Source organism: Lactuca sativa, chromosome 1, assembly GCF_002870075.4.
Source record: "Lactuca sativa cultivar Salinas chromosome 1, Lsat_Salinas_v11, whole genome shotgun sequence".
In the NCBI taxonomy this organism is placed as follows: domain Eukaryota; kingdom Viridiplantae; phylum Streptophyta; class Magnoliopsida; order Asterales; family Asteraceae; genus Lactuca; species Lactuca sativa.
The window spans coordinates 13,062,027-13,077,940 of record NC_056623.2 but is presented as its reverse complement, the minus strand read 5'-3'; the positions used below and the strand labels follow the sequence as shown (position 1 = coordinate 13,077,940).

General features: G+C 35.2%; 3 protein-coding genes across 10 annotated transcripts; 2 read left to right on the top strand and 1 right to left on the bottom strand.

Annotated features, from left to right (window-relative positions):
- The first annotated feature begins 484 nt into the window (after nt 1-484).
- On the top strand, nt 485-4,507 carry LOC111898181 (uncharacterized). 2 transcript variants are annotated; one of them, XM_023894105.3, is made up of 6 exons: nt 485-761; nt 2,083-2,482; nt 3,099-3,260; nt 3,381-3,615; nt 3,778-3,988; nt 4,294-4,507. In XM_023894105.3, exons 2-6 carry the CDS (start codon nt 2,102-2,104, stop codon nt 4,424-4,426), a joined length of 1,122 nt encoding a protein of 373 aa, XP_023749873.1. In that variant the 5' UTR covers nt 485-761; nt 2,083-2,101; the 3' UTR covers nt 4,427-4,507. The 2 variants fall into 2 exon arrangements, with proteins under 2 accessions (XP_023749873.1, XP_023749872.1); XM_023894104.3 differs by having other exon boundaries at nt 486-761; nt 3,766-3,988.
- A 340-nt stretch (nt 4,508-4,847) lies between these two features.
- On the bottom strand, nt 4,848-14,059 carry LOC111898180 (uncharacterized). Of its 7 annotated transcripts, none has more exons than XR_002852530.2 (10): nt 13,671-14,059; nt 13,462-13,583; nt 12,756-12,963; nt 11,948-12,668; nt 11,670-11,861; nt 11,448-11,522; nt 8,938-11,004; nt 8,527-8,843; nt 5,366-5,510; nt 4,848-5,186 (listed from the first exon to the last, which is right to left on the bottom strand). XR_002852530.2 is itself a non-coding variant. In XM_023894100.2 (9 exons), the coding sequence occupies exons 1-8, from the start codon at nt 13,853-13,855 to the stop codon at nt 8,547-8,549; spliced, it is 3,867 nt and encodes a 1,288-aa protein (XP_023749868.1). In that variant the 5' UTR covers nt 13,856-14,059; the 3' UTR covers nt 4,848-5,510; nt 8,527-8,546. The 7 variants fall into 7 exon arrangements, 4 of the variants coding, with proteins under 4 accessions (XP_023749868.1, XP_023749869.1, XP_023749870.1 ...); XR_002852531.2 differs by having other exon boundaries at nt 5,343-5,433; XR_002852532.2 differs by having other exon boundaries at nt 5,366-5,433.
- Nucleotides 5,926-8,346, top strand: LOC111898183 (calcium-dependent protein kinase 11). The gene is made up of 6 exons (XM_023894107.3): nt 5,926-5,934; nt 6,359-6,998; nt 7,072-7,215; nt 7,376-7,528; nt 7,618-7,733; nt 7,819-8,346. Exons 1-6 carry the CDS (start codon nt 5,926-5,928, stop codon nt 8,284-8,286), a joined length of 1,530 nt encoding a protein of 509 aa, XP_023749875.1. The 3' UTR covers nt 8,287-8,346.
- Nucleotides 14,060-15,914: the final 1,855 nt, after the last annotated feature.

Genomic DNA, 15,914 nt, shown 5'->3' with positions numbered 1-15,914 from the left:
ACTACAAGCCGATTTTTTTAATGGTATTTTATTAATTGTTTTTGCATTTAATAGTAATAATTGCAAAAAATTAAGTTTAATGGTATTCTTTTTGTTAAAGAAAAAAGTTAATACCGATATTTACCTTGTTACGTAACATCCACGTGACTTATTCCTTTTTTTACAATATTACCAACTAAACCTCTTATTATCAATCTTTTTAAAAAAAAAAACTTTTATTATAAATAACAATAATAGTAATATTGTAAAGTTTAATGATAGTATTACAAAAAAAAAAAAAAAAAAAAAAGTAGTAAACCCCCAAATAAATTTATTAAAAATCACTTAAATGAGTACACGGTGATGAACCAATTTCTTATGAGTTTTTGACCATATTAGAGTGATTGAAAAAAGTATTTACAATTTTAGTGTGCTTTGCAAAATATTTACCAAAATACTATTCCTTTAGATTGAAAACTAATATTATTGTTTAAAGAAAAACACTTTTCTTTTTTCACAATCCCATGAACGAGCGTCCACAAAAGGGAAAAAAAACGAGAACTCAAACTAGGGCTCCACTCCGTCGCTCCATTGTCGCTCCTCCACCCCATCGCCAGCCACCTGCAGTCTTCTCCACCCGACGTCGGCCACCTGCGGCCTCCTCCACCGTCGACGGTAACCTACGACCTCCTCCACCCGTCGCTCCGGCATCAGCTACGCGGTGGTGGACGGTGACAGAATTTTTTCACTGTTGAGTCGGTGGTGATTGGGTGAAGGTTCAGGTGAGGGATTGTTGCCTAATTCTTTGAAGATTATATCTTCTTGTATTAAGACTGTGTCTACTAATGCTAGCACTGTCGTTTGTTCCACCGGTGCTTCGCGTCTTCGACTGCAGCTTTCGAAGACGACGAGAGATCGAGTGTTTTGTTTTTCTGATCGACATTATATACTTTACTATATGTGTTAATTAATTGTCTGTTGAGTAAACTTTGTTGTACGATTAGAATAATCATGCTGGAATGATATTAACTGGAATACCTCTTTGCATCGACATGTTTGTTAATTACAACTCTGTGCAATCATGAGTTGATTTGTGAATTTGCAAGTCCATGTGAGGGTGTTCATGCATAACAGGGCAGTAGAATGCTATCGGAGTCTGGACAACATTTGTTTATAAGTAATTAATATTAATCCATGAATGTATGATGCAAAGCTAAATAGAAATATGCACCATGGGAGCTGATGTATGACAATATGAAAATTTTTCATTTTATGTCCACTAAGTGTCTGCAGAGTATCTTTGGTTGTATGAATAAAATAAATATGCTGGACAAGATCATACGAAATAGCTTTTATCAAGTGTCATGTTTGTTTATTACAAATAAGCTCATTTAAGAACTTAAAAAAGTTCATATGATATTATTTGTGCTTAATCGGACACTCGATTGCTCTAGTATGTCTTCAAGTTTTATAAGTCGATAATTCTATACAAAGATAAATGGACTTGTGCATCATTAGGACACTAGATTGCTCTATTATGTCTTCAAGTTTTATAAGTACATAATTCTATACAAAGATAAATGGACTTGTACATCATGTATGTTGATATATGATTCCTTTTTTGGTTGTACACTTTTATGATTGAAGTAAGTATATTGGATCAGATTAAATGATTATCATTGTGTTTGTTAATTATAACTCTCTATAATTCATGTTTAAATGATTATCATTGTGTTTGTTAATTACAACTCTCTATAATTCATGTCATGTTGTATAAGAAAAAAAGGATATTAAAAAAAACAAAAACAGAAAAAGATAAAAATAAATGTTATTTAAAAAGAACAGTAAAAAAAACTGAAATAAAAACTATTACTTAAAAAAAAATTCGTAAAAAGGGGAAATAAAAGAGAGAGAAAAAATTCAAATATTAAAAATAAAGAAACATTAAAGAAAAACTGAAAAGTAAAGAAAAAATAAAAAGAAATACTATTTTGGTAAATAATTTTAAAAATATTTTTTTCAATCACCCTATTATTGTCAAAAACTCATTTCTTATTTTAGGAGTCCTCGGCAAATCAATTGACCAAATAGTTACACTTGCAGGTGCAGCAGGGTGAATGTGATGATGTTGGACGTCCTAGAAGCTCGTATGGCGATGGGTATGTGTATGGGTGTTCATAATCCGACTACTCTTCGCTCAGCTCCCTCTTTCAGGCGCACGAAGCTCCGAGCCAAACCTACTGCTGCCCTTATTGCTTCTTCTTCTTCTCGGACGGAAGGTCGAACAGTTGGTGGACTGCTGTTGCAACCAAAGCATGACCTAAACGAAGTAAAGGGAGATGATGCTACTGTTAATAATATCATCATCAAGAAGAAGAAAAGGGTGTTCTTTTTGGATGTGAACCCAATCTGTTATGATGGTAGCACCCCGAGTTTACACTCTTTTGCTCACTGGATTTCCCTTTTCTTCTGCGAAGTCAGCCTTACAGACCCTGTTATTGCCGTAAGCACCACCTCTCCTCTCTCCATTACGTTTCTATGCCATGTCAATTGTTTTATCTCAATGAGAGTTTGGTCGTTTTAGATAACTCAGTGCTTTAAGTCAAAATCTTTGGATTTTAAGGTATCTGAAAGACTTTTTGGAAGCAATATAATCAAATATAGCTCCTTTTTTTTTTCTTTTCTAGCAGAGAGGTAGAAGAAGTGCACTGGAATCTTCAGTTGATTGCTAGGCTGCTGTAGTACTTTATCCATATGTTTTAGTTGATTTGAGCAATAGTTTATGCATGTTGAGCTCATTTCATTATTTATGGAATCTCCAATTGATTGCTAGGCTGCTGTAGTACTTTATCCATTCAACAATCGTCTTTTCTATCACAGTAGACGCGAAGAAACTTCATCATATCCTTACAAATCGCCAGGTTTTGGGGTGGATGCTATGCTAGATAATGAGTTTATAGTAGTACTCTATGACCAATAAGGGCAAAATGTCTTGGAATTGAATTTATGTAATGTGTCTCAAGTAGCCTTTTGTACTAAATTACTAATGAATAAAATATATTTACAAAGACTTGTATTGCTCATATTTAACCTTTGGAAGACATACTTCATTTTTGCAGGTTATTGATGGAGAAGGAGCTCATGAATATAGGAAACAAATGTTACCTTCATATAAAGCACACAGAAGAAAATTTTCACCATGGGTATCAGAATCAGCAAAAGCTCCAATAAGAAGATCATATCAACTAATTTCAGATACCCTTACAAAATGTAATGTGCCGGTCAGTAATCCTTTGTAATAATTCCATCACTTTTAACAAATATTACTTGAATCCCTTTCATTAAAAAGAAAATATATATATATATATTCTAGCTTATATGAATGATAATGATATATGCAGGTTGTGAAGATTCCTGGTGAAGAAGCAGATGATGTTGTTGCTACACTTGTTGAACAAGTTTTGGAAATGGGATACCGTGTTGCTATTGCTTCTCCTGATAAAGATTTCAAGCAATTGATATGTCAAGATGTGCAGCTTGTTATGCCTCTTCCTGACTTAAAAAGATGGTCATTTTATACCTTGAATCACTACATAGCTCAATACAAGTGTGATCCACTCTCTGATTTAAGTCTTAGTAAGTATACACTTTCTCGTGATGATTTGAATCATGAATTCAAGTTGTCCAATCTGTCAGAGGATTTGGAAAGATTGATTTCTTGTTTTTTATTATGCTATTTTTAAAGAGGGTATTTTTTTTTACAGAAATCTCTTGTTTATAATATAGGATGCATTTTAGGTGATGAAGCAGATGGTGTTCCTGGAATTCAACATCTGGTGCCTGGTTTTGGGATGAAAACTGCCTTAAAACTTATAAAGAAACATGGTTCATTAGAAAATCTACTTAATGCTGCAGCTGTAAGAACCGTTGGGAAACCTTATGTCCAAGATGCCCTCACAAAGCATGCCAGCCACTTCCGAAGGAACTATCATGTTCTTTCCTTGAGGAGGTAACATTTCATTTTCATAAATAGCAACCTACTTTCATTACTTGTTTAATATGGGTTTCTACTTTCTACTTTTATTTATTCCTATTACAACATTTTTCTTTGAAAAAACTTCCCAATCATAGAAAAACGCTTTAATAAGAATAAAATTGAAAGTATAATTTGGTTATAAAAAGAAGTGAAAGTATGTTGCTATTATTTTGCATCTAGCCCAAGGGAAAACAACCAGATGATATTCATCATAGAAAACTGTCCTGCTTCTGCAATTCCCTGTGGTTTTTAATGCTTTGAAATTATTTGTATTGTAGGGATGTTAACATTAGGATACAGGAAGAGTGGTTGCATAAGAGACACACACAGAATGATTCAGAAATTATATCAAGCTTTCTTGATTTGTTGGGGGAAACTCGTAGTTCTAAAATGTTAAAGAGAGTTCAGTGATTGTGTTATATAGATTACTGAACTATAAAAATCAGAACAATAGCAAGATTGTTTAAATAGTAATTGTGTCATTAAGATTAATGAGTGATGAGCTAAATCATAAATAAAAAGATAAAAAGAGATAATAGGATTGCATAGCAGCAGAGACGACCAAATTCTTGCAATTGGGAACCACCTCATCTTCACGACTTGAACTGAAGTAGTGTTCCTAAAGAACAAAGTTTACCATAGACAGGTAAAAGTACATCAATGTGAAGAGTTGCAAACTATCCATATCTCCAAATGCTTTTGATGGTATGAAAATAACACATACAATCACTAAAATATAACGAGATTTAACAATAATAAGTAAAGCAATAACAAATGGAGACATGCACACCAAGATTTACATGAAAAATTCCAAATCATGATAAAACATAGATGGAGCAAACCACTCAAATATCCACTAATGATGATAATGTTTACAATGAAAGGTAATTGAAGAAATTATAAATATTTGGGTTAAACTGATGGACTAAATAAGAGAGAAATAAGGGGTTGAATCTAGAGTTTAATGTATTAATCTCACACTCTCTCATTAAACAATGGAACCAAACAAGATCTGTTTTATCTCGTATGGTGTGGTATGCACATTGGGTGTAGACTTGTAAAGTCACAAGCTCATGACACCATGGTAAAACACAATCATCATACATCATCAGCTATGTGTTATATCCAATCCAATGTGAGATTGACTAGATCTTGTGATGTAGTGGCAAGCCTGCATAGACAATCAGATCTTAAATTTGAGTTTTAATCTCTGAAATTTAAAGGCACCATATAACAACTATAAAAGTGAAATACGAGGCTGTGTAACTATGCCAAAAATGATGTGGGAGTGGTTAAATGGTCGCTATTTCATTCAAAGAAAACTCGCCTAAAGCAGCAGCAGCAACAGACCTTGGGAATCCCGTTATACGGGAGGAGGTTGACATGTGCAAGACAATACCTACCATAAATGGGGCACACTAGGGGAAACAAAGTCAGAGTAAGCAATATGACATATACATGGATACATTGTAAAGAAGAGTATGAATTTGAGAACCTGCAAAAGGGGAAAACCATGGGATTAAGTCAAAGATAATAGTAGAAAATACATGAATAATCAGAATACTAGCATACAAGCAAAAAATGTTTATAATTTTGAATCTGTGCATTTCAAGGATGTACTGTACAATTTTATGTTTGGATTAGTCACAACAGCGAGTAAAATAACCCTTAGGCGAATGACATAGTTCAATTGGTTAAGGAATAACATTCTTATGGTTTCGAAATAACAATCTTGGCAATAGTGGTGTGGTGGTTTTCTTCCGATTGTAGTTTTCTTCCGGCTATAACTTATGTGTGTGTGTTTTTTTTTAATCTTAAGGTGGATAAAATGGTAGAACTCCTAGCACATTGTCACATAGGCATAGGTTTTTATATAGCCACATAAGCTTAGCATGTAAAAGTTGAAAAAGATGGAAGTGGTAATGTAAGGAGCTTAATAGGTTTTGTTTTGAAAAAAAAAATAGCACATAACCAAAATAAGGAGTGAATAAACCAAAATGAACATCTTTTAAACAAATATAATAAATAACCATTATATCTTGTGAAATGTACGTTGTGAAAGTACAAATGCAGTTTTTATTTTATTTATTTTGAAATGATAGATGTCAGTTAGCAAAAAGATGATATCATAGTTCAAAAGAAAATTTTACAAAACGTGTCTTTTAATAATAATAAAAAAACTACAAAATAGACGGTAATTTTGTGAATAAAATTTTAATCCATTAATGATTTTTTTTTCTTTTTGTGAAAATTATTTTCATTTATACAAACTCCTCTTTCTAATTGTGCAACACTACCTATTTTGGGTCAATGTTCGAAAATACAATATTCATTTTACAATAGTCCAATGATATTTCATTTTATAATATACTTTTCTCAACATTCCCACCCATCAATCAAACAGTCTCCCAAATTGCAATAGAAGAATATCAGAAAACGAGGAATAATTCATCAAGATCCATGAAGAAACCAAGCACCAACGTCCTCCCACACGAAACCCCAAACCTCAGGGAACATTACACAATCGGAAACAAGCTTGGCCATGGCCAATTCGGCACCACCTACCTTTGCACCGAAAAATCCACCGGAATCGATTACGCCTGCAAATCCATCCCCAAACGGAAGCTTTTATGCAGAGATGATTATGATGATGTCTGGAGGGAGATTCAAATCATGCATCATTTGTCTGAAAGCCCATGTGTTGTAAGGATCAAATGCACTTATGAAGACAATGTTTTTGTTCATTTGGTGATGGAGTTATGTACAGGTGGTGAGCTTTTTGATCGGATTGTTAACAAAGGGTGGTATAGTGAAAGACAGGCGGCTAAATTCATGAAGACGGTTGTTGAGGTGGTGGTGGCTTGTCGTTCTCTTGGTGTTATACACCGTGATCTTAAACCCGAGAATTTTTTGTTCGATAGTCATGAAGAGAATGCACAGCTTAAAGCCATTGATTTTGGGTTGTCCATTTTCTATAAACCAGGTTCCTTTCTTTCTGTTTTTGAAGGATTTCGAATCCATTTGACAAAATCTTCTAACATGTTTATGTGTTTCAGGAGAGTATTTGTGTGACATGGTTGGAAGTGCGTATTATGTTGCTCCAGAAGTTTTACATAAACGTTATGGCCCGGAAATCGATGTGTGGAGTGCCGGGGTTATTTTTTACATATTACTATCCGGGGTTCCACCTTTTTGGGCAGGTTAGACTTTAGTCTGCGTTTGCGTTTGTTACACTAGACATGATTGGCATAGACTCTACTACACCGAAAAATATCCAACTACAATCAAGATATTTTTCCAAGAAACCGGTTTTTATGGTACTTGTTTTATGTTTTATGTTTTATGTGATTTGGGTTTCAGAGACAGATTCGGGCATTTTTAAAAAGATTTTAACGGGACAACTTGATTTCGAATCGGAACCATGGCCACAAATTACTGAAACCGCTAAAGATTTAATCAAAACAATGCTAGATAGAAACCCAGAGCAAAGAATAACCGCTCATCAAGTCCTACGTGAGTGAGTTCTATAATTCTCATATTAAAATTATTACAAACCCACTCTCCCTCCACTGTGTTATAACTGCTTTTGTATTGAAAACCAGATCACCCATGGATCATGGATGACCAAGTCGCCCCAGACAACCCATTAGATTCTACGGTTGTATCACGCCTCAAACAGTTTTCCGCCATGAACAAACTCAAAAAGATGGCTTTACGGGTACGTTTACGTTTTTTTTTTTTTTCATCTTTCTAAATAAATAATCCAACATTTAGCTTTAATATTTTTTTATAAATGTTTCTAGGTGATTGCGGGAAGGCTTTCGGAAGAGGAGATCGGTGGTTTAAAGCAGTTATTTAAAACAATTGATACAGACCACAGTGGGACAATAACATTTAAAGAACTGAAAGAAGGGTTGGCTGGAATTGGCAACAATGTAATGGAATCTGAACTCATGGAACTTATGAATGCAGTGGATACTGATAACAGTGGGACAATTGATTACACTGAATTTTTAACAGCAACACTGCATTTAAACAAGATGCAAAGAGAGGAAAACCTACTTGCAGCTTTTTCGTTTTTTGATAAAGATAACAGTGGGTATATTACACAAGATGAGCTTCAACAAGCATGTAGAGATTTCGGTTTACAGGATGTTCCATTGGAAGAAATGATCAAAGAAATTGATCAAGATCATGTAAGCATATTAGGTATTAACGTCTTTTTTTGTTGTGATTTGACATTGGTTTTGCGTGACAGGACGGACGGATAGATTATGGAGAATTTGCTGCGATGATGAGAAAGGCGGATGGAGGGATTGGAAGCAGAACGACACGAGGAACTCTAAAGTTTGATTTAGCAGAAGCTTTAGGAGACAGTCACAGTAATAAAACACAAGATTAACTCAAAAAAATCATCCTGTTTTCTTTTCTTTTTTTAATTTCTTTTCAGTGCTGTTAATGTAATGTGTAGACAATACCTAATGGATAAAATCATAGAATTGCAAAAATACCTGATGAGATTGGTTTTATCTTAAGATGCCCATAACTTGTGGATGGCTTGCAACTGAGTGAACTCGGTGGCCTTTAAAGATAAACGGTAAAGGTCCTTGAGTTTATTGAGATCTCCAGATGGCAGGGTGCTTTGTTGGGAAGTAGCAAGAGGCTTCTTTGTGTTGGTAGGAAGAGCTACTGCTAGCATGTTCTTTAATGTCATCTGTAGCTGACTCCAATATCTTTTGTACACATTATTATCATCCTTTTGTAATGTGATTCTGTCTACAGGCACTTGGCGTCCTTCAAGAAGAGTATTCAGAGCTGATTCCAACATCTACAAGAAAACATCAAAATTAGTTAATAAACTACCACATGGCACATGCTATTTCTTTTTGACTTAAAAGGACTTAATACAGGTGTCATCATACCGGATACGCGTTAGATGACTTAGCCAAGCTACATAACAAAGCTGCCCTCTCAATCAAAATGGTCAGAAACATTGTAGAATGCGTTTTCGGCCCATAAAACTCCATAGACTTGAGCCAATTCCTCTCAGCCATTGAGGAATACTGTTTCACTCTTTGGACCACACTATTTTCACCTTTCAAAACACTGCTTTTCTTCAAATCAGTCTCCAATAACCTCAAACAACAATCCCTATGGTAACAAGCAAGCTGAAAATATGCATACGCAGCCTCTTGTTTCCTTAAATCCCCTAGTAACTCATACATTGACAAAGCCTCTGTAATCGCATCATTCGCTGAAATCTCATGTTTCCCGAATTCCAATTTAGATTTATAAACTTTAGCTGTTGTATTTTCTCTCGCCAAAAGCATTCCAAGCCTTAGATATGTATGAGCAAATTGTGTGTAAACTTCATTGCTAAGATTGCTAGAAAGGACACTGGATTCTTCACCAACACTATCGACTTCTTTCTTTGCTGCTCGATAAAATTTAAGTGATTCACAATACTGTGATTTTGCAGCTTCAAGATTTTGGCTGCGAGCATTGTTGAAAATTAAATGATCCATCTGTGATACAATCTCTTCAGCTGCTGCTCTTCTTCCATGGCCTAAATTACAGTTGATTAAGATAATGTTGTTATGATCAGAAACCTGTTTGAACACACTGATAGCTTCAGAAAAGGCTTGTTCGGCTTTTGTAATTTCCTTTCGCTCAAGTCTCATTCGGCCTAATTCATTGCATACCCATCCTTTCTTCTTGAGAAGAGCTTGTAACTCGGTCGAATTACTAAAATGCCCCTCTAAACATTTTCGGGATTCTTTATAACAATGAAGAGCAGTAGTTAGATTATGGTCTAAATCTTTATGGTTAGAACAATTAAGGTATTTGAAAATGCCACCATTATTCTCTTTTGTCTCTTTTGAATCGGATTCAGTCTCTTTAGAAGGTTTTGCCACGTCAGATGAATAAGATAAGCTCTTGGAACCGGTTTTTTCAGAGGGCTTTCTAAATGAACGAGTGTTTCCAGTACTACTGCTCGCACTACTCCCGCTACTGGCTCGATCACTTTGGCAACTACAGTTAACCAATGAGCAAGAAGAGCAGCTCTGGTTAAACTTCCCGAGTTTCTTCTTCAGTCTTTCAACCTCCTTTTGAACTTCTGGTGACACTTTTAACTCTCGAGCAGGTGGTTTCTCATCAGGTTTTTTTAAATGTAATTCAACATACAGATCTCCAACAAGTGTCCATGCTTTAGCCCAGAAAAGATAATGGGCGACTATCGATTCGGTTTTGTTTTCTGTATTGTGGATATCAATCTCTAATGAACTCATTGAGGAGATGAATCTCGTGTCTTCAAGATGCTGTGGCATTGACCCATAAATTAAGCATGCTAAACGGACAACTTTGAAGGCTTGTTGGAGTTGACTGTCTTCCATGTAGGCTTCTCCTAAAGCAAGATAAGATTCTCCAAGTAAAAGAACAAGTTTCCATAATTTATCATCGAGTTTTGAAGTTGGAAGCCATTTTCGAATGTCACAAACTTCAATGCAATCAGTGTCACCACATGCACAAACAGAGAAATCGATTGGTAACGGTGCACTGTGGTCGGGTCTATTATGGGTTCCTGAGCCTTGTAGCTGGCGATTCCATCTTAGAGACTTGATAGCCTGAGAGACATGGTGTATTGCTGCTAGCTTTGAAGAGATTAGATCAACATTATGTTGAATTACAGGGGTAGATGTAGGAGATAACTCAACAGTTTTGTAGTTAGAAGTTGGCTGGATTATGGTGTCGACTGATTCGGCCTCGTTTGACTCCAAAAGTTTTGTGGATTCAGGTGTATTTGTTCCATTTTCATCCTCTTTGTTGGGATTGAAACTTTCTTGGGTTATTAATTCAGAGATCCCAGTGAAGCCTTCGTCGGACTCTTCTTCGGCATCAACTACAATAACTTCTGATGTCAAATCCAGATCTTCATCATAATCTAAAAGTAGCCTTGCAAATTGTTCATGAGCAAATGCACGTACAACCTGTTCATTATAATGCATTAATAATTAGTTTGATTGATATCGGATATGAAGATTACCAACTACGCATATATCACAGGGGAGTTTGGTTTGTAAAATGTTCTGGAAGGAATTGAATTCTGTCACGCATCTGATTGGCAGGAAATGGAGTAGAATTATTAAGCAAAAAAGTAAAAGCAGATGAAAAGGCGAGATGCTTTTAGTCGTAAAATTCTAGGGTAGAGAATATTCAAGTATTTTAAACAAAACTGATGGATTTTAGGATGTAATGTTGGAATCCATGTCAAAGGATTTTATGACATCTGACAAGATCCATTTCTGTACCCATTTGCAACCAAACGTGGGATTGGAATGGAACTGAATTCCAATTCTGGATAAATCCCATGAAATAGGCTAACCAAACGCCCCTTAAGATGATACACTTATCAAACAAAAGTGTTACCTACCAGTTGATCTGGCTGATCAAGGAAATCAAGACATTTCTTCAAGAACCTTGCACACCTTGCCCTGTTATGAGGAGACTGCAGAAGAAAAAATGTATTAATAAATAAATCCTCTATTTACTATTGTATATATATATATATATATATATATATATATATATATATATATATATATATATAGAGAGAGAGAGAGAGAGAGAGAGAGAGATGGAATATAAACCCCACCACGGAAAGTGAAAGCCGGTGAGCAACACGATAGAGAAGCGCCCCTAGTGAGAGTAAAGAATCACTTCTCCCTCTATTAATTAAAGAAGGTATAAAGGTAGGGTCGTCATCACAGTTGTTGGTGGCATGACTCTTGGGAATAACAGAAAGATCAAAAAGTTGAATGTTATCCTCGCCGGCATTTTTGTACAGCTGTACATAACCAAAAAAACAATCAAAATATTAGCAAATTATCATAATAAGAAGCTAAAATGTGATAAACTAGAGCCAAGAAATACCCAATAAGCTCCAGGATCTTGCTTGCAATTTTCTTGAAGGAACCGCAAAACCGAATGTCCATTTTGTCTGACAATATGAGGATGAAAAGCAGGAGTCCCATCTTCAGATACACCCTTGGAAAGAAAAATATCATCCGTTTTCAACAGCTCGTATCCCTGAACAACACCATTTTGATGGTAACAGATGGCTAACTCAGGTACACTTGCCATCACATTATCAAGCCAAGCTTCAAGCCATGTCAATGGAGTAACCTGTCTAGATACATCCCACAAGTGCAAACTCACTGCAACGTATTTCTCATTGCTGAATATAAGCAAGTCACTCCCCAAAAACATGCGCAAATTATTAAATTTCCAAAAAAGAACCCTCAAGAATCCATCACGATTCACTCTTCTATACATATCCGACTCTTGCATTGAGGATCTTGACTTTTCTTTGACTTGTGTGACCTTTTTTACAGAATCATTATCTTTGTTTCTTTGATTCTTCTTCCCTCCCCATAAAAAACTATCTTGTTTCCCTTGCGGATACTCAGAAGTTCTATTTCCAGGCAGGAATGATGAATTCAGCCGCTCCTCTGGCTCGGGATTTTGAGTTGCAGGACAATCACATGCTTCCATCCGGACTGAATGCATAGCAAAATTCCAAAATAAAGATTTTTCTGCACATTGTGACTGCTTATGTCTTCTAACCAGTTTTTCTCCCTCTTCAACATCAGGCCTGCAGTACAAAAAGTTATTAAAAAAGTGTTACTAATAAGCAGATTGTGGTGAAATTCGATGGAACTGGAATTTGTGATTCCATTACCCTGTATTTAATACTAGAGACTGTCCAATACGATGTACTGCAATCGAGAGTCGAGCCCTGGAATACGGGATTTTAAATATTTGCTTGAGAATGTCAGCTGGAGCAATAACATCGATTTCATCTTCATACTCTGTTAAACCAGATACAGCAAGGGCTTCTCCTTTCCTTCTAAGGTTTGATGCAATAGTGGCACTTTCATAAGGCAAATCTAGAAAGTACATCAAGAAAAGTTAGAGATCGTCCTTCCATATGATGTGTCATACACTCATATGCATATTACATCAAAGTCTTACATTGCTAATTCGAATTAATCTACACATAAAAATGATAGAGCAAGAATATGGTAGGTAATTTCATACAACCACTTGAACCTTCTATTTGTATTAGCGAATTTCATCATTTAGAATTGAATTAAGGCATGAATTCTACTGTATCAACATTCATGTCCAGACACTTCAGTTATGTGAATTCAGACCACATGTTAATTAGATGAACTCATAAAATTTACCAAAAAGCTAGTACTAAGCTGCATCTAAAAATATCTCAAATTGGTTGTGTGTCACATTCCAGTGCTCAAAGTAGCGAAGCAGGCCAATAACCACCCTATATTGACGAACTCAATGTATGAAGCTATTTGACGATCGTAATCCTAACAGTACCGAATGTTATCAATAGGTTTGAACATATAAGCCAAGTAAAACTATACCTCCACCGGTCCTAGAATGAGCGGCAACCATCGGGAGAACCTTTTCCGGAATATTTGGCCGAAACGGCAAAGTTTTGAGATTAGTCTCAGTCGGAATCACCCGGTACCTTGGCGCTCCCTCCCTAAGAACAATTGGCAATGGTCGTTAAAACTATCATCAACCGTGTGCAAAAAATAGGGTTTCAATAAGGTTTGATCAGATTTCTTACGCTGGAGCAGAAGGAACGAGAGCAGAATCGAAGGCAGTGAAAGATTTATCAGTAGACACAGGGATAGACCCGCAGAGAAAACCAACCGGTGGTTTTGCCTTCACGATTTCTAGTTCACCGACGCACTGAAGCTCCGGCGAGCCTTCTCGACTCGACATAGACGACGACGACAGGGATTTTTCCATGTTTCTTTAATGATTCCTTTGTGTTTACGCTTGCTTGCGTTACCAATCAACGATACACAGAACACTTGTCCAGAATTTAAGAGAAGGAATGCTGCAGTTGTTATGGACTAATTGTGGCTAAAACCCTTTAACGAGTAGACCTGCTTAATAAATCTGCAATCGGCAAAGCGTAGAGTTTTTGACGATTGCAGATTGACACTTCGTCAGAAGGACGAATCGTATAATTTACTCTTATTTTAATATCGGATTCTATACTTAAATTTGTTTTGTCAATTTGATATGATTATATTTTTTTCGAAATATTATTAGTGTTTCATTTTCAATTCATGTCATAAAATCTACTATAATAAATAAGAATGATTTTGCCACTTGTAATTCTCACATTCAATTGGCCACATGTCATTTTGTCATAATTTTGAGATATATTTATTTTCCATTTGTCATTTACTTTATTTTTCATTTCCAATATATCATTAATTTAATTTTCATAAATTAAATCTATCATAATGACTATTAATTTCAAATTTCAAATTCTAAATTTTAATTTCATATTCAAATAAATTTAAAGTTTAAACCTTTGTGTTTAACATTTTGTTATAATTTATCCATTTGGTATACAAATCTGATAACTAAACACATAATTTTAATTTATTTATTTTTTGCATGTTTTTTTCTCATAATTTTCAGTTATTTTAAATTTCAAATTCAAATAAAATTTTCATTTAATCGTTTATATTAACATTTTGTTTTTATTAACCCATATAATATACGGGTCTCACAACTAATGTATTATGTATAACAACTACAGTATTACATAAGAAAGTAGAAAACTACCACCAAACAGTATTTTAGCATTTACCTAGTACTGTAACATCTAAAAATCACATAATAACATGTACATTGACTTTTGGAGCGTAAGCTAGGTAGGAGGCGTTTTTCATGGATCAACAAGTATGGATCCAAGCTTAGCAAATTGCAACGGGATATTGTCACAAGTCGATTTTCTTCTCATTTTTCGTATGCGGGTGTCATTGCCCTCCCTATGTTGCACTCATATCATTGTCTATTTTTCTTGGACACCAAAAAGTTTCAAAACCTTGATTCTTAAAAAAGTTTTGAATATTAAGCAAAAAGTTAATGTGAGATTAACTCTTAAAGGGGACAAAACATGAAATTCTTCCATGTCGTGGTTAACAAAAAACATAAACGGTCTAGAATACATGATCTTAACCTTAACGAGTCTTGGGTATCCAACTCAGTTTGCATTAAGGGATCCGTATTCAAATTCTTTTCCGCCAATTTAGAAAAGATATTTCGCAAAGGCCAAGATTTCATAGTGTTAAATTTGCAAAGACTATCGAAGAGTGATGTACTGTGAAGAATAAAGTATTATGCTTGAAGCCCCATTATCCCTTAAGGAAGTCAAAATGGTTGTTTGGGGTTGTTGCAATAAAAACCCTGGATCCGGATGACAACTCAATCGTCTTCATTTAAAAAAAAAATAGAATATCATTGGTGGTGACATTTTCAAATTTCAAGGCGATGAAGCTCTTTGAGGGGTTTGCCATCATCTATCCAGGGAGCAACTCTTACTTTATATCTCTTATTCCAAAAGGTGAAGGATCTATCTCTCTCGACCGATCCATCTTATAGGGTGTGTTATCAACATCATCTCCAAGACTCTTGTCATGAGATTCAAAAAAGTGTTGCCTTCGGTTATTAGTACGAAACAACAATATTCTTGATGGGCGTTCATGGTTAATAAAGTTACATATGGGGCCAAAAGGAGAAGACAAATTATTTTGGTAAAGATCGGATCGGACTATCGTCAAATGGAGGGTTCATAATTTACCACCAAATCTTTTGGTAAGACCGGTCTATGGTCACTGGTCAGAACACTCCTACTCCAAGACTAAACAGTAACTTGGAGAACAAATCACCAATCTCTATGAAAGCAAAAACCTATCAATTAATTTATGTTCATTGTTATTTGTTTGACAAAGTAAAGGACCGCCCATTTCAAGGAACATCAATTAAATCCACTTCCTCAATAAAGAGT

Bases quoted from the DNA above. Each gene is read 5' to 3' on its own strand.
- LOC111898181 (XM_023894104.3), top strand. From the start codon at position 2,102: ATGATGTTGGACGTCCTAGAAGCTCGTATGGCGATGGGTATGTGTATG. The intron at 2,483-3,098 runs GTAAGCACCACC...TCATTTTTGCAG, and splicing joins TTACAGACCCTGTTATTGCC to GTTATTGATGGAGAAGGAGC. The intron at 3,261-3,380 runs GTCAGTAATCCT...TGATATATGCAG, and splicing joins TTACAAAATGTAATGTGCCG to GTTGTGAAGATTCCTGGTGA.
- LOC111898180 (XM_023894100.2), bottom strand. From the start codon at position 13,855: ATGGAAAAATCCCTGTCGTCGTCGTCTATGTCGAGTCGAGAAGGCTCG. The intron at 12,964-13,461 runs GTATAGTTTTAC...TGTACTTTCTAG, and splicing joins TCATTCTAGGACCGGTGGAG to ATTTGCCTTATGAAAGTGCC. The intron at 11,005-11,447 runs GTAGGTAACACT...TATAATGAACAG, and splicing joins TTGATCAGCCAGATCAACTG to GTTGTACGTGCATTTGCTCA.
- LOC111898183 (XM_023894107.3), top strand. The intron at 6,999-7,071 runs GTTCCTTTCTTT...TATGTGTTTCAG, and splicing joins GTCCATTTTCTATAAACCAG to GAGAGTATTTGTGTGACATG. The intron at 7,529-7,617 runs GTGAGTGAGTTC...ATTGAAAACCAG, and splicing joins AACCGCTCATCAAGTCCTAC to ATCACCCATGGATCATGGAT.